Source organism: Dermochelys coriacea, chromosome 10 (genome assembly GCF_009764565.3).
Source record: "Dermochelys coriacea isolate rDerCor1 chromosome 10, rDerCor1.pri.v4, whole genome shotgun sequence".
In the NCBI taxonomy this organism is placed as follows: domain Eukaryota; kingdom Metazoa; phylum Chordata; order Testudines; family Dermochelyidae; genus Dermochelys; species Dermochelys coriacea.
In genome coordinates this window covers 32701252-32721539 of record NC_050077.1, presented here as the reverse complement: position 1 = coordinate 32721539, position 20288 = coordinate 32701252, and the positions used below count along the sequence as shown (strand labels likewise).

Genomic DNA, 20288 nt, shown 5'->3' with positions numbered 1-20288 from the left:
TGCTTGCAGGTGGAATTCTCGGCGCGATATTCAATGCCTTGAATTACTGGTTAACCATGTTTCGAATCAGGTAAGAGCCCAAGAGGTGCTAAATAAAATGAAATCACTCAGAATTATCCCGGGTTATGTTCAGATTGGGGGCGATTAACTGAACCAAAGGGCATTCCTTTTGTTCCTGAAGCCCTACTGCTACAGATATGGTAAGTGACGTGTGGTGTTTGCATGTGTTCACTCACAAAACTCAAGTACTTAGAAGTGTGGAAGTGGAAAAAGGGATAAATGGAATTTGAACACAGACATCTTAGTTTTCTTAGGAATAGAGCAAGAGTCAGGCTAAGTCTAACTCTAATTCCCCCTTCCTTGGCAGGTCTCTGCCAAATAAACAATTATGGCAAGCATTTATCAGGCAGAGACTGCCTAGGAAGGGGGAATCCCTGTCCGTGTGCACTCTTCCCCCCTGCAATTGCTCGAGAATAAACAGTCTCTGACTTGTTGCAAACAACCTAAGAATGAAGACTGCGTTTTTCTTCCACAGAAGCAAGGAAAGAAAAAAAGGAGTACTTGTGGCACCTTAGAGACTAACAAATTTATTTGAGCATAAGCTTTCGTGAGCTACAGTTCACTTTATCGGATGCATCCGATGAAGTGAGCTGTAGCTCCCAAAAGCTTATGCTCAAATAAATTTGTTAGTCTCTAAGGTGCCACAAGTACTCCTTTTCTTTTTGCGAATACAGACTAACACGGCTGCTACTCTGAAACCTGTCAGAAGCAAGGAAGTGATCGTTAAGGATGCCATCGCTTTATAGCGCACTAGAATCGACAGCTATTATCACAAAGAAATCCATGTTTCATCACAACTGTACCGCTGACCCAAAGAAAATGTCCCTTTCATCATCTCCTAAAGGAGGGACCAGTCTGAGAAAGGAATCTTCTCTTACATGTGCCTATTCACAGTACACTAATCCACCTAAAATACATGCCAATGACTGTTCCACGCTTTCCTATTGGACTGTGTATAACCACTGTTTCTTGAGACATGTTCGAATTCATTAGATGCTACTGATGACCTGCAAGTATATTAACTGATGATGCAAGTCCCATGTAACAGTAACTTTTTGAAGAAACACTTAGATTCTGAAGGCTGAGGATGGACTGAAAGACTTTAGAACAAATACATGGGTCAGAGTTCAGGTGATGATGACAAAAGATGGATTTCTTTCTTCTGATGCAAATGCTTATGTTGACGATGCAATTTTCTTAACCATCCATTTCTTTGCTGTTCAGTACTTGGGTTATGCGCTATGTAAATGCATTGGGGGAACATCTTTCAAAAGCTCAGGTCTCAGTGAGCTCCTAAATCACTGTGCCTATAGTCACTTTGCTTCAAAAATCAGTTAAAATGGCTAAGCTTTCTGAGTTGGAATAGCTCCCTTCACCCTCTTGGGGACCTGGTTTCTCATTTATTCACCAGAGCTCACCTTTCAAACAAATAACATCCCATGTCTGCTGGGAAGATATGGGGAGTGCTTTGTAGCTTTTGCAGATGGAACAGACGGGAGTTGAGGGATTCAGAGCAGACGGTACATTCCGTGTTCGATGGTGCTGCGAACGTGTTCGTGGAACCAGAAGTCTGCAGGACCGTTAAAAGCATAAAGGGCGATTTCCATGCAGCTCCTCGATCGTACGCCCCAGTAATGTTCAGATGGCCTTCCGCAGGGCGGGGTAGCATCCAGGAGCAGAGCTGGGGAAGGGGATTGTTTGCCTTCTGTGGACAACTTGGTGAGAGAGAGCAACAAAAATGATCAAAGGTTTAGAAAACCTGAGCTATGAGGAAAGGTTAAAAAATAGCAGGTGTGTTTAGTCTTGAGAAAAGACAACTGTCCGGGGGGAGCGAGGGGGCGCGATAAATCTTCAGACATGTTAAGGGCTGTTATTAAAGAGGATAGTGATCGATTGTTCTCTGGCCATTGAAGGTAGGACAAGAAGTAATGGGTTTAATCTGCAGCAAAGGAAATTCAGGTTAGGTGTTAGGGAAAATGTTGTAACTTACTCGCAGGATACTTAAGTACTGAGATAGGTGACAAGAAGGGAAGTTGTGGAATCCCAGTCACTGGAGGTTGCTAAGAACAGGTTGGGCAAACATCTGTCAGGGATGGTCTCGGCTTACTGGGTCCTTCCTCAGCGCAGGGGGCTGGACCAGATGAGCTCTCAAGGTCCCTCCCAGCTCAACATGATTCTGTGATTCCATGGGTCTATGATTCCCCCTTCATTTGGGCCTGTGAAATCCTGCTGCTTGTCTGGTTCCCGCCCCTGGGAGGAGGCAACCTGCACCAGCCATTCCCCTGCCCCCAAGCCACCAGCAGTGGTTGCAACCAGTCTGAAGAACAGCTGACCTGGGGGATGCTTCTGGGAATCAGAGAACAGCCGGGAGGTTGCTCCTTTTTCACATGGCTTGTGTCTGACTCTGTAGGTACATCCACCGCCCGTGCCTGCAGGTGATCGAGGCCATGCTGGTGGCGGCTGTGACGGCAGCCGTGGGTTTTGTGATGATCTACTGCTCTAGCGACTGCCAGCCCCTCCAAGCGGATTCCGTGACCTATCCCCTGCAGGTAGGAGACGTGGCTGTGAACCCCCTATCCCCTGCACAGTGTCACAGGGATTTTCCAGGCATAATCTCTGCTGCCTTGCTTGGGAACTGGTCTCAAAGGGATCAGGCTAGGCCCAGGCAGGGGGGAAGTGTCTGTAGCTTTTCGATGAGCCAGGAGACTGCAAGCACTGAGGGAGGCAGGAACGTCCCCTGAAATGGGCAGTGAATGAGACAGGGCTCCATACGTGGCAGAGAAACCCTGCCTTATTCAGGGCCTGAGCTTCCTGGGCTCCCATTATAGACAGTCTAGCAGTGCTGGGAAGGGTCACGCAGTGCACATTGAATGACGTGAGGCTCTGCTGGGGGGCATGGTTCATGGAGTGCATGGCCAGCAAGTGGGGCCTGGTGGGGCCTGGCAGGGTCTGGCCAGAGACTCACAGTTTAAGGGACTACAATAGAGAAGTGGGCATCCAAACTGTTGCTGGAACATGGAATCTGCAAACCAAGCTCTTGGTTGGGGAACAACAAAGGTAAGGTCACCGGTGCAGCCTGAACGCTGCCCCTTGTGCATCGGCATGCCCAGAGGAGCCCAGAGTAGTACAAGCTGGCATGTGTGTATCTAAGATTGCAGAGAGAGCTGTATACTTGAGGGAATAGTGTGATCAGCTGATCAGACAAGACTCAGGTGGGAGGCTGAGCTAAAGGTCTATGCGAGCTCAGTGGCCTCAGGACAGATTTCTAATGGAATCTAGCTGGGATTTGATGATCCACCCTAGTGCACCAGCAGAAGTGAAGGCTTTGAAAATCACGCGAGCCTTCACTCCACCACCTTGGTAAAGGGGTCACTGTTGATTTAAAAATCACCAGTCTCTGATGACATATTGCCAACTGCTGTTAAGGAACATCTAAAACTACTAGAACAACGAGGAGTCCGGTGGCACCTTAAAGACTAACAGATTTATTTAGGCATAAGCTTTTGTGGATAAAAAACCCCACTTCTTCAGATGCATGGAGTGAAAATTACAGAGGCAGGCATAAATATACTGACACATGAAGAGAAGGGAGTTACCTTACAAGTGGAGAACTAGCGCTGACAAGGCCAATTCAGTCAAGGTGGATGTGGTCCACCCCCAGCTAAAACCTCTCCAGCACATCATCAACGATGTACAACCTATCCTGGAAAATGATCCCTCATTCTCTGAGCTTGGGAGGCAAGCCAGTCCTTGCTTACAGACAGCCCCCCAACCTGAAGCAAATACTCTCCAGCAACTACACACCATACCACAGAAACACTAACCCAGGAAGCAATCCCTGTAACAAACCCCATTGCGTACTCTGTCCCCCTATCTACTCTAGCGACATCATCAGAGGACCCAACCACATCAGCCACACCATCAGGGGCTCATTCACCTGCACATCTACTAATGTGATATATGCCATCATGTGCCAGCAATGCCCCTCTGCCATGTACATTGGCCAAACCAGACAGTCTCTATGTAAAAGAATAAATGGACACAAATCAGACATCAGGAATGGTAACATACAAAGGCCAGTAAGAGAACACTTCATTGGACATTCAATAACGGATTTTAAAGTAGCAATCCTTCAACAAAAAAACTTCAAAAAGAAACTGCAGAACTACAATTCATTTGCAAACTTAACACCATTAATTTGGACTTGAGTAGGGACTGGGAGTGGCTGGCTCACTACAAAAGCAGTTTTCCCTCTCTTGGTATTGACATCTCCTTATCAATTATTGGGAGTGGACCACATCCACCCTGATTGAATTGGCCTTGTCAGCGCTGGTTCTCCACGTGTAAGGTAACTCCCTTCTCTTCATGTGTCAGTATATTTATGTCTGCCTCTGTAATTTTCACTCCATGCATCTGAAGAAGTGGGGTATTTTACCCACAAAAGCTTATGCCCAAATAAATCTGTTAAGTCTTTAAAGTGCCACCAGACTCCTCGTTTTTGTGGATACATATTAACTCGACTACCCCTCTGATACTTAAAACTACTAGAACGGCTAGAGATGGGAGAGATCTCACCACCCTTTCTGCTTTCACTGCTCCCCTTTTATAGTCAGTAAGTGTACCCTGTTTGTGACAGTTGTTCAGCTAGTAAAGGGGAAGAGTTAAAATAGTAAGTGCCAAATTCTCAACTAAACTAGCTAAATTTCAACTTGACCATGACCCTCTAAATTTCTGAGCTGGGTAACACTGTACAGGTGAGAGGCTAGGGCTAGTGTTGCACTGTTGCAACACGTAACTGAATTTGGAGTATAAATATTTTCGAAAGGGATTTAGGCATTCTTAATTCCCAGGTGCCTAAATTCCTTTTGAAAATATGTGGGCTCCTAAATCAGTGAGGCGTTGCACCAATGCATGCAGCAATATCTAAATACCTTTAAAATGTTGAGCCTAAAAGTCTAACTAGCTGAACGCAAATGTATTGTGCTAGCAATGCCTGTGGCATGTGGCTCCATGAAACTGCACATCCGCTAGCGGGGTGTATTTCACCAGGTGCCCAGGACCCACTTTCACTCCTGCCTTCTCGCTCTCTGCTAGCTACTTTGTCCCCATGTGCCACACGTCCCAGTGCAGCGATCGTCGCGTGGATTCTGCCAGTTGTCACAAGCCAGCCTTTGTTTTTTCTCCCCAGCTGTTCTGTGCGGATGGAGAATATAACTCAATGGCCACCGCCTTTTTCAACACGCCTGAGAAGAGTGTCGTCAGCCTCTTTCACAACCCTCCAGGTCGGTTCTGGCTCGAGTCTAACGGCAGGTCTGGGGCAGCAGACCCAGAATTAGGAAGCCAATTGCTTTGCTTGGTTTGTGGTCTGATGTTCTTGTGTTAGCCCAGCCCTGCAGCCCTACTGTGCGCTCTGCCCCGCTGGGTGAGCTTTGTTCAGTAATGCTCATAGGCTTCAACGTCACAAGGGACTATCGCAATCATCTTGTCTGATCTCCTGCACATTGCAGGCCACAGAACTTCACCCAGCCACTCCTGTAATAGACCCCTAACCTCTGGCTGAGTTACTGAAGGCCTCAAATCATGGTTTAAAGACTTCAAGTTACAGAGAATTCACCATTGACCCAGAGCTCCTGTAAAAAGATCCTCCCCGCTGGTGAATATCAACCCTCCGCAGAGCCTGCTGAGTGTACAGGCTCCGAGGCTGTCCAGTGTGTAACACGTTGGTGGTGGTGGTGTCATGTAGGAGCCCTAGGGTGTGGACCAGGACCCATTGTACTGGGTGCTGTACAAACAGAACAAGGACAGTCCCGACTGTGCAGTCATGATGGTGTGCTAAGCGCTTAACCGGGGCAGTGCCAGCCCAGCACAGCTCCCCATTACAGGGAACAGGAGTGACCCACAGATCAGCCTGGGCCAGATGGTGTTAGTGCAGAGCCATTCACGATCGCGATGACTCGCCCTCCACGCCTCTCAGCAAAGCTTTAACAGCAGGGGTAGCAGGAGCCCTTCATAGCATTTACAAGTACCCTGCTGCTAGTCTGTGCGATGTCCTAAATCTTTCGGACTGACCTTGTCAGAGGAACAGAGCCTTGCTTTGTTCGTACTCACTAATTCATAAAATGCAGGTGTTTGCGAGGCGTCTGCTGTTCACTAGTGTGAAGTGGGTGTTCTGCTCTTGAATACGCATTGAAACTAGTCTCTAGCCGGAGGTGAATAGGTCAGGTCTGAGTAGGAGACCTGTATCAGAGGTCTTGTGCTTTTATGTAGTTGGCTGATTTGAGGCTTTTAAAAGTCAAGATCTGGATTTGGATCTGCAAAGTGACGTCAATATTTTATTGACGCTCCCAGAAAAATTCCCCCTCCCTTAGCCTGTGATAAGCACCCTGTCCCCTGGGCATATGCGCTCAGGCAAGCAGGATGAGAGCTGTGGTGTGTTAGATTGTGTATAGATGGGACCTTGATGAGGAGGTTGCGGTGTCCCATGAGCACTCTTGTTAAATATCAGCCAAGCATTTTCCATTCACTGCCTTCAGTCTCTGTTCCAGCCGTTCTCCTTCGTGTGCTCGCTCCAAAAGCTGGAGTCTGTGGAACGTTCTGGAAATGTTGTGGCTGCTTCCTGTTTGCCAAGACCTCTCTCTCCTGAATGACTTTCCCTTCTGGTCATGTTTTGAATGTGGATTTTACTTTTTGGGTTGTCTAGAAACTAAATCCTATTTCACAGTGCCCCGGAGAGTCCTGTCTGGGTTTGCATGCATTTCTCGGCTGATGTAATGCCTGGGTAACTTTAATTGAAAAGGCACATGTTCCGCCTCTACCCCAGTAACAGTCTCCTGGAACAGCCGCTTGAATCTCATATCTGTTCTTTCGCTGACAGCTGAAGCACAGAGATGGCTATCCCTTGAGTGCGCTGAACTGGCAATTCCAGCACTGGTTGCACTCAATGGTGATGACTTTCCTACAGATATAGGATGGGACCCAGAGGACTTGTGGTGCCCCAGACCTTTTCCTCTCCTGTCTCAAACCTTGGTTGACAGTTGCTGTGGAAATGCTCAAAGGGGGTGGGGTGGGGGTGCTCACCTACTTGACACTCTAAACAGCTGTTGCCATGATACGCCGGGTCAAATAGTCTTGGCTTCCGCAAAGGAAAACGGGGCCTCCCCAGTGGATTAGAATTCTGTGGCCTTCTCCAGAACTGGCTCTCCTAAGTTATCTGGGTTGTCAGAAATCTTTGCTGAAGTACCTCGCAAGAGGCTGTTAAGGAAAATACATCCTCCAAGGGGACAGTCAGAGTATTGTCCTGGGGTAGAAACTCAGAGAAGCAGAAAGCCAATGAAACGGTCAGTTTGAATTGTGGCCAAAGGCTAACGGGGAGCAGGAGGGGTGAAATCCTGGAATTCAATATGAAATTAATAACCTGGAAAGGGGGGTGAGCGGTGAGGGCAGTTCATAGAAAGGATGATTGTGAGATGCATAGACGGGCCTGACCCTGCGCGGGGAATGAACAGCTGGTGGGTAACCCGGTGGGAAGAGGAATTGGAATTGGAACTGCTCCTACAAGTGTCTGAGTCTGAATTAACCCTGGAAGCTCACCGCAGACCTCTGCTCATGGGATCAGAAATCAGTTTAGGAATGAGAACGAACCCCCTGAATGAGTGAGCCCCTTCTCCAACATAACTGTGCCAGTGTTGATCATCCCTGTGTGAAGGGGCAGCGAGCAGGGACAGGTGGGCACAGGAAGGGGCGATGAAGACTTCCCTGCAGAGACTGACCCGACGATCAGCGTTTAGTGAAGAGATGAATCGGGTCTGGGAAAGGCCTGCTGGCTAACGAATGGGATGGGGTGGGGGGAGCGTTCATAGGTGCTCTCTGTTCAGAGCAAGGGGATTTGGTGCCATTGAAAGGCAACGGGTTTAAAATAGCTGCAAGGAAAGCAAAATTAACCCTGCGGCGCCCCTGGCCAGAGAACATTGGGGCCAAGAGCAGAGCAGGGTTTGGAAAGGCCTGGCCCTTGTGTGGATCCTGAGAATAGCTGCAAATACAGGATTTTTTAATGGTTTTAGGGCTGTGAACCTTCCTGCTCCAGGGCATAAGCTGGCTGCTGGGATGGGGGCAGGCTAGCCCAGGTTGGGGCTGCTTTCAGAGTACCTGCCTGCAGAGGGGTCGGCGATCTCGTCCCTTGGCTGGCTCCGAAGGGGAAAGATCTCGTTCTTTGAGGGGAAATACCACTCTTTACTTGCGAGATGTCTCTACAGTGGCTAGGTGGGTCCATCCCGCTGCCATGACCATTAATGGAGGGGAATCGGAGCAGAGTGGTGAGGAGTTTTGCTGCACCCAGGGAGTCGGGGGAGGGTTGTAGCATCGGTTCTGCCCTTTCTCAGCCCCCTCAGGGATGCTGTTCTCTAGGGTGTGCGATGACAGGCAGATGCGCCTTGCTCTTCTGGTCTGATGGGCTGGTGTGTGTTTGGAGGAGCCCACCCTCTCAGAGCCATGTCGTGGCAGTAATGGGGGGTTGCTAACAAGCTGGAATGTGCAATTTAACATTGCAGCTTGACTGGGGGGCGGGTGCCAGCAGCTGGTCTAGAACAGCGGGAATCTCTGAGGTGTAGAAGGGCTGAAACCAACCGCCTGGACCTCTCCTCTTTCTCTCCCCCCAGGTTCTTACAATCCCATGACCCTCGGGATGTTCACCCTGATGTATTTCTTTCTGGCCTGTTGGACCTATGGGCTCACCGTGTCGGCAGGTGTCTTCATCCCTTCCCTGCTGATTGGAGCTGCCTGGGGACGACTCTTTGGCATATCATTGGCCTACTTGACCAGTGGAGTGGTGAGTTACCCCCCGAGCGGGCTGGGAGCTCTGACCTTCAGAAACGGAGCACTGACAGCGAAGCCGCATTTGCTTGCAGATTTATTAGCGCTCCATGTCTGAAGATCAGCTGAGGAGCTGTGGGGGAGGAGGTCGTGCTGGAGTTTTAGCTGGGTTAGTGGGTGAAGGAAGAAAGACAAGCTTAGATACTGCAAAATCCCAACTAGAAGGGGAGTGGATCTTGCTTGCTACCCTTCGCCGTCTCATCCAGCAGCAGCAGCTCCAGAAGAAGTGCAATACGTCGGAGTGGCTAAGGCTCCCTGCAGAGCATCCCTGGGGCAGTGCTTGCTGGAGCTTGGTGAGGCTGTTGTCAAGGGGCCTTTGCCGCTGTGCAGTGTATTGGATGCGCCAGCAGATGGATGCTGCTTTTGTTGTCTGGCCTGTGACTGGCATGTAGGGTGGCTGCCTCTGCCTCTGTGGGGGGGTACAAGTTGGATGACTCTGTCCCACCCCGTGTAACTCGCTGTTCCTGTCTCTCCTGTTCAGGTCTGGGCCGACCCAGGGAAGTACGCTCTGATGGGGGCCGCAGCGCAGCTGGGTGAGTTTGGCTCGCCATTAGAAAAGTGCCCAGTAGGAGGCGTTCGTTGTGTTCCATGTAGACTGGGCTGTGTCTGGATGTCTCTGCTGGTAACATCTGGTGGAAAACGCAGCCTCTCTGTGCTCGGAGTGCTGCCCGTCAGTGTATTGGCAGCTGCCTGCTGTAGGGGAAAGCCTTTTGTTTAACATGCACCTGCATCAGGGGGATCTGCTTGTCCTGTGAATTGGAGACTGAAGTGCAGTCGCTGGGAAGGGGTGCTCCCCCTTAGCCTGGGTCTGTGGAGGGAGAGGCTGTTAATGGAGAGCGGGTCTCCCAGGAGTGGCCTGGGCCTGTCTTGTGCCATGCCGCCAGCTGCCTTTAACAACACACCTGGTTACGCACATCAGACTTTGCAGTGCAGGCTTGTCCGTTGGCTGCCTGACCATGTCCGATGTGGAACCACAGAGCTCCCTTGGGGCCCCTCGCGGCCTGTGGGTGGCTCCCCGCAGAACAGCATCAGATGTGGGCGCTGCACCTTGCTGCTGCTAATATTAACTCTTGGCATGGATGAGCCCCCGGTCCAGCAGCAACCCGGAAAGCAGAACTCTCCACATGGGCACTGAAGAGCAAACATGGTGTCATCCTGGGCTGTGGTTAGCTAGGCAGGGTACAGCCGACAGGAGCCAGCTAGCGCCCTGCTCTCCTGCTAGGCTCTGTGCCTCCGTTCCCCACCCACACGCAACACAGGCTCTGTTCCCCACCCCATACGCCCTTCGTGGCTCTGTCTCTCCAGGCCAAACTCCAAGGCAGGGTCGTCCCCAGAGTTCAGATACATGTAGCAACCATGGGGATCAGCTAACGTCCCAGCACCAGGGCTCAGAGCCTTTGCCAGAGCCTCCTCTTGCTCTTCCTCCTGGGTCCTGCCCACTCCCTGCGCCGACAACCATGTACACCTCTCTCTCAGGTGGGATAGTGAGAATGACCCTGAGCCTGACCGTCATCATGATGGAAGCAACGGGCAACGTCACCTACGGATTCCCCATCATGTTGGTGCTGATGACGGCTAAGATCGTGGGCGACTACTTCGTGGAGGTGAGCAATCTGGACTGTTCCCATTCCAAATGAGGGCCAGTAGGCAAGGCAACGGCTGCAGGAGCCAGGGCCTGCTCTCTGTTTTGGGGCTGGCAGAGCCTCGGGAGCCTGCTGACGGGCCATGGCTTGGCACCGCCCCCTATTGATGTTGCCTGGCTGGGCTTGCCTGGGGAGACCACCTGATTGGTAGGGATGTTGGGATCTTTGCCAAACTCCATTAGCCTGAATGGAGCAGAGTTAACACCTCCTTAATGGGCTGTGGCTGGGGTTAGTGGCCCGTCAGCTGAGCACTGAGGGGCTTTGGCAGGGCTGCGTGTGGAAAACCCAGGGACAAGACCAGGCTTGAGCAATCTGAAGGGAGCTTGCGGCCTGTGTCCATGCTGTGCCTGCCCCGTGCCCTGTGGCTGATTACTTTGCTTCTCCTCCTGCTGCAGGGTCTGTATGACATGCACATCCAGCTGCAGAGCGTTCCTTTCCTGCACTGGGAGGCTCCAGTGACCTCTCACTCCCTCACGGCCAGGTAAACGAGCTGCAGGGCTGCTAGGCCCCTGGCTGCCTTCCTTGGAGACCCAGTAGGTGCATTGGACAGAAGAGCCCCTGGCACCACAGCAAGTGGGGCTGCGGTCTGGTAGGGGAGAGCGAGTGGACTCTGTGCCCTGGGCTGCAGAGCTCCCAAGACTGGCTGGTAACAGAGCAAACTGCCCAGGAGGCATCCACCAGTTCGAATTCCCAGTGCCGCTGGGTCTGAGAGCTTTGATCGTGTCTGCCAACGGGTCTGGCGGGTCTGTTCTGTCCTGCCCCACGGCAGCGCAGTGGCACCAGGACGAACCTGAACTTTTTTTTTTTTTTTTTTTTTTTTTTTAAAAACCACTTCTTGGACAGTTTGATTAGAAAGGGAAGGGGATGGGGTGGTGAGGGGTCCTGGGAATTGGGTCCAATACAGGGTCCCCCCACTGCTGGACCCAGGGCCACAGAGACAGAGCTCTGGACGGTCTGATGGTGTCCGGGTGTCAGCCCATTCTTAGTAGCGAAGTGACTGCTTCACAACCCACCAGTGCAGGGGGTTGTATTCCCCACCAAGGGGGTCTGCCTCCCTGCCCTCCCCAACACCCATCTCGGACTGGCTGCAGGTGTAAGAGCAGTGTGGGGGTAGGGCCACTCGCAGGCTGCCGGGCTGTCTGCATGGTACTCGCTGTGCGGGATCTGGGAGGTTCCTGTGGGTAGAAAGCTCCTGGGGGAGGAGAGGTGGTGCCGGGGCTGGGCAGACTCCCCAAAGGGAGAGCCCGTGCAACACTTTCTGGAGCGGGATGGAGCTGGATTCTCAGTCACTGCCACCCATCGGATGCCCAGGTTGTTCCACAAGAGCCCCCAGGGCTGCGTCCGCTCACAGGGTAGTGTCTGGTCCTAGAGGTAGAGGCTGCCCCCTAGTGACAGGCGAAGGAAAGTAGCCATCTGGCAGAAGTCCAGAGGCAAACCCATAGAGAGGGATTTGTGCACAGAGCCTGCCAGGCCCTGGGGAGGGCAGATCAGAGCAAGGGCAGCTGTGCCACGTGCGGACCCCTCCGGCCGCTCTCCCGTTTGTCCATTATGCTAGCTAACGTAGTCTTCATTTGGCAGCTGTTCGTGCAGTGGTCAGATTGGCTGCAACCTTGGGGGTTTATCCCCTTCTTCTGCAGTGTGGGGCATGGGGTCACCAGCTGGGATCTGAGCGGGTGTCCTCAACCCAATTCTCTGCCTTGGCAGGGGTCTCGGCACTGGTGGCACCTCAACCCCTCCTGTTCTCTGCCTGTACACACAACAGCTTAGTCTTGGGTCTAGTTCGGGTGTCCAGGCTCAGAACAGGGGTAGCTGCATCTGGCCTGGGCTATGCAGGAGAGCAGACTAGATCCCCGTCTGGCCTTAAACTCTGGGACACTCTAGAAGGCTGCTGCTAAGTGGCTCTCCTAGGCTGTAGCGTGGGGAGAACATAGGGAACACTAAAGAAACTGCAGACCCAAAGACACAACCTGGCCCACCTAGCAAGTTAAATAAGGTCCATGTGATAATGCAGGGACCAGGGCCCTGCCTGGGGTAAGATGGGGAAGGTCGACTTTTGGCTGGTGTGTTGGGCACTGTCTGGGCCAGGCAGCACATTCCTCTGCACCGGTGGGGAAGAGGCCAGTCCCAGCCCGCCGTCACCAGGCGCTCTGTCCCCTGCAGGGAGGTGATGAGCGCGCCTGTGACCTGCCTCAGGAGGATTGAGAAGGTGGGGACGGTCGTGGACATCCTCAGCGACGTGTCGTCCAACCACAACGGCTTTCCCGTGGTGGAGAGCAGCCCGGACCCCATGCAGGTGGGGCAGACCACTGGCCAACTGCCGGCCTTGCCCCAGGACCACGGGCAGCTGAAGTAACACCCACGATGGGGATGGGAGTTGGGCCACTCTGCAGCACTTGGGGTTCAGCCCGAACTGCTGAATCGGGCCAGCGTGGTGCCCCAGCCTGTCGGAGACCTGGCAGCTGCAGTGGCATCTCCCTGACCCTTGTGGGTGCTAGGGGGCCTTCACCAAGCCTCCTCCCATATGCACACGGCCCAGCCCCCCTGGTACCCTAGGAGCCCTGGGTTCATAGGTACTGGCTGCTCCTGGCATGGTTTTCTGCACCCACGTGGTGCTCTCAGGCTGGTGGCTTCCCTGCCCTGCAGCTCCCAGCATTGCTGCTGCCACCGGTGAAGCCACCCCGGCATGAGCAGTGATGGGGAGAGGCTGCTCCATTCCCTGGGGCTGCAGGACCTTGCTGAGCTGGCTGGGGGATGGACATGCCTTCCCCATCTCTAGCTAGGACTCCCCAATGCCTCCTGCACTGATGGCCTCGTTGCCAGCTGGCAGCTAGGAGCCGAGGGAGTGGTATGGGTGTGACCCAAAGTGCCAGCACTCTTCAGAGGTGCAGTGGCTGGGCATTTGTGTCTGGGATGGGCAAACACCAGGGAGAACGACCCGCTCCCGAGCTAGCCCCGCGGTGCGCGCAGCAGCATCTGTCTCATTGTCAAAGTCTTGGTGGTGCACAGCTCTGCATGCTAGCATCTTGCACCAGCTGGTACTGGGGAGCAAACCCTGACTCTGCATCAGAAACCGGCGTTCCCCACCTCCCCTCTTGCCCTTTCCTGGGGCACCCAGACAAGGCCGTCCCTACCAATTATGGTGCCTACGCAGCCTGAGCACCGGCTCCTCCCCCCGCCGCAGCAAGTCTGGGTTGTGTTCAAGGCCTGTGGGGCCGCGGAGGCAAGAGCTTTGGGGGGCCACACAGGCCTAGAGCGGCCCGGGCAATTAGCGGGGGGCCTGGCGCCGGCAGCAGGAAGCGGAATGACCTGGCCCCAGCCCGCTCCCCCCGCCCCAACTGTGTCGTTCAGGGGAGAGGGTTGGGGCAAGGGGTGGGACACAGTGGGGAGCCAGTGGAGTGGAGTGGGCTCGGGCTGGGGCTGGGGCGCTCTGCTTCCCGCCACCGCCAGTGAGTGCAGGGGTAGGTCTGACCCCCTGCTGCCTGTGCCAGGCCCCCCCGCTAATCCCCTGGGCCGCATCCATCACTGGGGGAGGGGGCTTGGGGAAAGGGGTGGAAAATGGGGGTGGGGTGGGAAGAGGCGAGGCAGGGGCGGAGGGCGTTGTTCCGGGCCCCGCACCCCACTAGGAACGCACGGGGAGCCAGCTGGGGGATGGGGCTGTCCGCCGGTGCTGCCGCATATGAAGCACGCAGCTGCTTAGGGCACCATAAAGTTTGGGGCAATTTGGTGCCCCAAACTTCATGGTGCCCTACGCAGCTGCTTATTCTGCATATGCCTGAGGACGGCCCTGCACCCAGACGCTCTTTGCGCAGCCCCTGGGGACAGCAAACCGAGTCCTCCTCCCAGCTGGTGCTGAATTGCTGCCGTATGGCTGCCTCTCACCATCCCCGGGGCTGGACCCTGCGTGGTGTGTGCAGGCCTCGCGCACTGCAGGCCTCAGGCTCACTCGCATGCCGTAGCGCAGGGCGTGGTCCTCGCTGACCACGTCTGAGCCTGCACCTGCCTGTCGCCCGACAGCCCACTCTGGGGCTCTCGGCTCTGCATCCCCGGAGGCCTGCCTGCTTGTCACCACGGGACACTGAGCAGCCAGGGCCTGTCTCCGGCCCGTCGGGCTGATTGCTGAGCTCTCTTGGGCCCCTGCCCACACCCAGCGCGTTCTCTTACAGGTGGCGGGACTGCGAGGCCTGATCCTACGCTCCCAGCTGATTGTTCTCCTGAAGCACAAGGTAAATGATCCCGTGGGATTGGGAGCCTTTCTCCCCCCAGGGGACTTGCTGTAACTGGGCCTGGATGGGCACCGTCTGATGTTACACCTCTGGCCCTCTAGTGGAGTGTGTCCGGCCCAGTCCCTCTCCTGTCCTCTGCCGGGGGCTAGCTCAGGGAGGTGGCATCAGCCTGGTTCAGTGAACCAGGAACCAGACTCCCTTTCCCTGTGGTACGGCAGGGGCTCAATTGTCCTGGCTGCCCAGGTACCACTGGGCGTGATGCCCACTGCTTCCCTTGGCAGCTCCCGGCTCCTCTCCCCTGCTGCTGTCAAGCGGAGCAGGCTGTAGCAAGATGGGTCACCAGCTCTCTGCTGGGAGGCCGCTGTTCATAGAGGTGATGAAGGGTCCCCCATCTCGCTGCCCAAGGGTGAGCCGGGCACCGCATGCTGGACCCACTGTCCGCTAGGAAATGCTTCTGAGCGCCAGCGTGCACAGGGGAGACCATCCCCTGGCCAAACGTACTGGGAGCCTGGAGATCAGGGCTCTGCCAGCCCTATGACAAGTCCCTCAGCCCACTGCCTCCCTTGCTGGGGCTGTCTGCCGTGCCCCACGGCAGAAAGCTGAGTGAAGTGGGCTGGCCCTACAGGATGTTCCGGGGTGAAGGACATTTCTCTGTTTGCTCCATTACGTTCTCATCCCGTCAAGTGGCAGCTGTCCAGTTTTACCCCAGACTGACTGGATCTGCGCAGGGCTGGGATTCCTGCTGCTGGTGGACAGTTGCTGGCTGCTGCTAGTGAGGAGATGGGCCTGCAGGAGCAGGGTGCGACCTGTCTGGGTGGGAGGCAGCTGATCTGCCAGGTCAAGACTCCCCGCAGCCAAGCAGGGCTCTCCTGGCTGGGGTAGAGCCACGGCACCTGTACCAAGGGTCTCCCCTCTCCTAGGTCTTTGTGGAAAGAGCCAACTCGAACCTGGTTCAGAGGCGGCTGAAGCTGAAGGATTTCCGGGACGCCTACCCCCGCTTCCCCCCCATCCAATCCATTCACGTCTCCCAGGACGAGCGTGAATGCATGATGGACCTGAGCGAGTTCATGAACCCATCGCCCTACACGGTGCCCCAGGTATGCCTCGCTGTGGGCAGGGCGTGGCGATGCAGATCCAGCTTTGGGAATGAGCCGGTGGGGGGAGGGGAGGCAGAGCCCAGCCTGCTCTCACGGCATTGGCTGAGCCAGGGATCTCCTCCCACCACTTGGGGGTCAAGTCGGGCCCACTCCAAATGGGAAGAAAACACCCTTCCCCTGGGGTGAGTGGGGAGCTGCCTGGGGCTCAATCCAGTGGGGCTCCCTGCCCCGCGAAAGTGGGGGAAGAGACCCGTTACAAAGGGGCTGCTCAGCCCCCTAGGTCCTCCCTGCCAGGGCAGTGCTCCCCGCTTGGCCCTGTGACAGACAGCTCGCTCTGCATGCAGCAGGCAGCCTCCGGGACTCTCTGACCTCCTGGGCTTGCTCTGGATTGCAGGAGGCGTCTCTGCCGAGGGTCTTCAAGCTGTTCCGGGCGCTGGGCCTGCGGCACTTGGTGGTGGTGGATAATCACAATGAGGTGAGTGGCCGGCGGCTCCAGGGCCACGTAGCACCCTGGTGGGTTCCCCTGGTTCCGTATGGGGCACCAGACTATGGCAGAGCCCTGTCACTGCAGGGCCAGCATCTCTGTCCGCCAGACATGCGCCCTGGGTGATCTGTGCGGGGCGCTCATCGGTGTCTCTGCCTTCCTCCCTGCAGGTGGTCGGGCTGGTGACCAGGAAGGATCTGGCGAGATATCGACTAGGAAAGGAAGGGCTGGAGGAGCTGTCCCTGGCGCAGACATGATGCCCCTGGGGTGGTTGCTTTGCCGTGGTGAGCCCCGATCCCTTGGAGGCGTCGGCAGGGAGCTGGTCTCCGCAGGCTGCTGCGCCACCCGGTGCGTTCAGCACGAACGCCCAGCCCCAATTGTGCGTCTTGTCTGTCGCCGTGTTCCTGTTTTACTGGCTGCCTGTCCCTTATGTTGGCTGGGCGTCACTGCAGCCTACTGTCCTGTCACCTGAGGGAGCAGTTGCTGGGCAGGTTCCTGGTTTCTCCCCTCTGTGCGCTGGGCCCTTGGAACAGCTTTGAGGCTAGAGAGCGCTGGGTTGGGGAAGCTGAGCCCAGTGCCCGGCAGGAGCGCAAGCGTGCTATGGAAGTGGGCAGCAGGCGTCCCACTGCGAACCCCCGGCCGGTGCATTCCAAGCCAGAGCTGCCTCCGCACCCCACGCCACCTCCTGGAATACGTGCTCTGGACTTCAGGGACCAGAATCGTGTGGCTCTGACCCAGTCTGCAGCCACCATTGACCAATGTCCATCCCACTGGGCCTCCTCTGCACCAAACCCTTTACCCGGAACACAGGCATGGGAGCTGGCAGGGCCTGATCCAGTATCTTCTAGCAGGGACCTTGCCAAGCAAAGGCCCCCTGGATCCACTGGGCCAGCTTCTGGGGACCAGTGTCTTAACGCTGCCCGCAGCTGAGGCGGCGTTTAACCCTGCGTGCAAAGGGAGCAACGTATTCCAATTCCACAGCCCTAGCCTTGCAGCTCGGCAGGTCTCCGATGACATGGACTCACACAGACGACCAAGTAAATGGGCTGCCAGGGCCTGGGTGCGGCTGGCTTGCTGCTCGCTGTTGCTGGGCCAGTCTCTGCCATGGGTTGCAGCCAGGCCCCGCTTTGGCAGTGACATGTCTGGGCCTGTCTGAGACCCTGGGCCAGCCCAGGGGCACAGCCCCTCCTGGCACTGCCTGTGCTGTGCATCTTTGACATGGCGCAGCCCCCTCCCCTCCCCCATGCCTTCTTGTCTCTCCCAGGCGGGGTTCACCCTGGGCCCCTCCTGGGGAGGCCGATTGGCCTGGGGCCGGGGCTTGTTTGGATGCTGGCGATTGGTGAATGAGTCTCCCAGGGGCGTGTGCGCCAAGTAAGCATTGCACTGCAGTTCTGTAAGAAGGTACCCGGTGTTGAGTGCTGCCCAGCTGTGGGGCCAGGCAGGGTTGGACCCCATGCTGGGGAGGGGAGGTCACTCTCCGTTGAGCGCAGTGGTTATCAAAGGCCTTGTGCAATGACCGCCGTGGCCTCCAGCCACATCACTGCTGGACCCTCTCCCGCCAGTGCCAGGCACACCAGGCCCGGGGCATCAGGACAGTTTGCAGGCAGCCAGTTCCAAGCGTCCATGCGACTGCTAATGGGAAGTGCCCTCAGGGCACCCTCTTGGCCCATTCCTGGAGAGCAGCTGTCTGAGCAGAGCTGGGCTGCCCCCTCTGTCCAGTCTGCACTGCCTTCCCCGGTCGCTGGGCGTCCTGTTCCTGGCTTCCTTTAGGCAGGGGGATGAAAGGAAGGGGATCTGCCTTATGAGTATTAATGGGATGAAGTGATGCCATGTGGGATGCTGAAGTGGAGCATTTACAAACAATCCCCTGCTCCAGGAGAGGGGTTTACCCTGGTCAGGCAGCCTCTGTCCCTAGCTCCTGTCCGTTCTGCCCGCTCTCCTGGACTCCACGCAGTGACGGCAGCACAGGGTGGGTGCCCGAGGTGAGAGGGGGGTGGGGCCGAAATGCACGGAGATCGTAAGAAATAAAATCACTGGAACCAAACCACTGCTGCCGGATCTGCTTTTCCGTCTGCGCCCCGTCCCGGCCGCACCGCTCCTGGGCAGCCCGGTGAGATCTAACCGGGTCAGGCCGGGGCAGGGAGCAGTGTCTGGTTCCGGAGGGTAGACTCTGGAAGGAAGAAACGTCTCTGCATGACCGGGACTTAGAGTGAAGTCGTCCCCACCTCTGCCTCGCAGAGCTCAGCTCCTGCCCAGCAAGGATGCCTTGTGGCTAAGGGGAAAGGCCGGGCCAGTGCATGCGGAGTCGGGGCTGGCAAATCAGCACGCCTGAGCTTGCCGCATGGCAGTCCCAGCCTCATGCAGAGCCTTTACGAATCAGGGTGTGAAAGTCTGGCCTCAACTCACGTCCGCTCTCGGTGTGAAGCCATAAGTGAAAGATGCTGCTGGCGCTAGTTCCCAGAGGGGCCAGGGAACGTGACAGCTGAAAGCTTTGGGGCACCAGCTCATGCTGCCCTGAGAGCCAGCTGCAGGTGGTGAGGAGACAATGGGACAGCCAGATGCCATCCTCGCCAGCTTGGAGGTGGCAGGGGCTGCCTGCTGCACCGAAGGTTAGCCATTGCTCCAGCCCGCAGGTTCCTGGAGCAGCCTTGGGAGAGGAGGTTTTGGGCCTCTGGTCAGTGCAAGCCTTGTTCCTGCGTCCCCTTCCACAGGCCCTGCTCCCCTGCAGGCACAGTCCCGAGCCTAGGACTTCACCCGCTCCTAGAAATGAGCTAGTGACCAGCCACTGTAAAGCTGGGCTCCCCTGGCACAGGGCTGTGCCTTCCCGGTAATGCACAGGCTGTTCATCAGTCAGCATGTTGTGCTGGAGTCTGAAATACCAGCCCCAGTGTGCTTCCCCATGTCTCAGTTACTCTGGACTGGAGCGGTTTGTTCATGAGCAGGTTGCAGTTAAGGGCTAGAGATTTTACACACCTGTGTCTAGCAAAGGGCTAAGATCAGCCTCCCCAGAGCCCTTGGAAACAAGTTAGGATCTTTCCAACCAAGAGAACTCGCCCCCTCCAGGTCAAGTGGATTCCAGCATCTCCTCGGAGAGCTGCTCTAAACACCCAGGGCTTGAGCCTACTCGCTTTGTAGATGCAGACCTCGCACAATCAGCTAGTGCATGTAAATGTACCTGCTCGGGCAAGCGTGTACTTGTACCTCTGGGGCAGGATGGGATTCTGAAGGGGGGCATGCAGGACAATGGATGCCCTCCCTCTGGGACTCAAACAATGTACTCACAGAGCAGGCCACCATCTCTGCCTCTCCTCTCACCTCATCGGACCTTGGTAACTGAATTTGTAAAAGGAGCAGTTGCAAACCCCAAGTGTCTATTTTGGAAGCCTTGAGATTTTCTATGGGGAGATGATCCATGGAGATATTTTTGTGCTGAAATAAAAGCTGTTTATACTTTTATCCCAGCATTGACTCCTTTCTCTTGCCATACGGCATTGGTTGGGGCAAAAGGCCAAGGCCATGCGGGCTGGGCAGCATTCACCAGTGTGTTCAGAGATTGTCCAAGCAGTCAGGCAAGGTGAGAGGGGCGCTCAGGTGGAGGGTGAGGGCAGAGAGGCTGCTTTGGAGTTCTTCTCCCAGACCAGTGGGGCTCAGGTGAAAGCGTGTCTGCTGGGAGCCTGATTGTCCTAGGCCCCCCTGCCCCAGCTAAGGCAGCCGGTGATAGTCCATCTCTGGGAAAGAAGAGGGAGGAGTCCAGTGGAGAAGGGTCCAGAAGGGCGCACATGGGCCAGCGTCTGGCTGGTGAGCATCATGCTGCCCCTCGGGTCCCATCAACCTCTAGGACTCGTCAGTGGGGCGCTGGGGTTGTTACTACCACGTGCACTGTGGAGTTGGACATGCAGAGCTGTTGGGGCCT

At 55.6% G+C, this 20288-nt stretch overlaps 1 protein-coding gene across 3 annotated transcripts in view; it reads left to right on the top strand.

Annotated features, from left to right (window-relative positions):
- CLCN7 (chloride voltage-gated channel 7) overlaps positions 1-19831 on the top strand; it is a 52305-nt gene extending 32474 nt beyond the window's left edge. For all 3 annotated transcript variants that reach the window (XM_038419395.2, XM_043493501.1, XM_038419398.2), the window contains 12 exons: positions 10-70; positions 2471-2609; positions 5249-5342; positions 8715-8884; positions 9410-9461; positions 10405-10532; positions 10967-11052; positions 12732-12864; positions 14735-14794; positions 15715-15891; positions 16286-16366; positions 16546-19831. In XM_038419395.2, coding sequence (XP_038275323.1) covers positions 10-70; positions 2471-2609; positions 5249-5342; positions 8715-8884; positions 9410-9461; positions 10405-10532; positions 10967-11052; positions 12732-12864; positions 14735-14794; positions 15715-15891; positions 16286-16366; positions 16546-16632 — 1268 coding nt within the window. In that variant the 3' untranslated portion in view covers positions 16633-19831. The remainder of the gene's footprint in view (positions 1-9; positions 71-2470; positions 2610-5248; positions 5343-8714; positions 8885-9409; positions 9462-10404; positions 10533-10966; positions 11053-12731; positions 12865-14734; positions 14795-15714; positions 15892-16285; positions 16367-16545) is intronic.
- Positions 19832-20288: the final 457 nt, after the last annotated feature.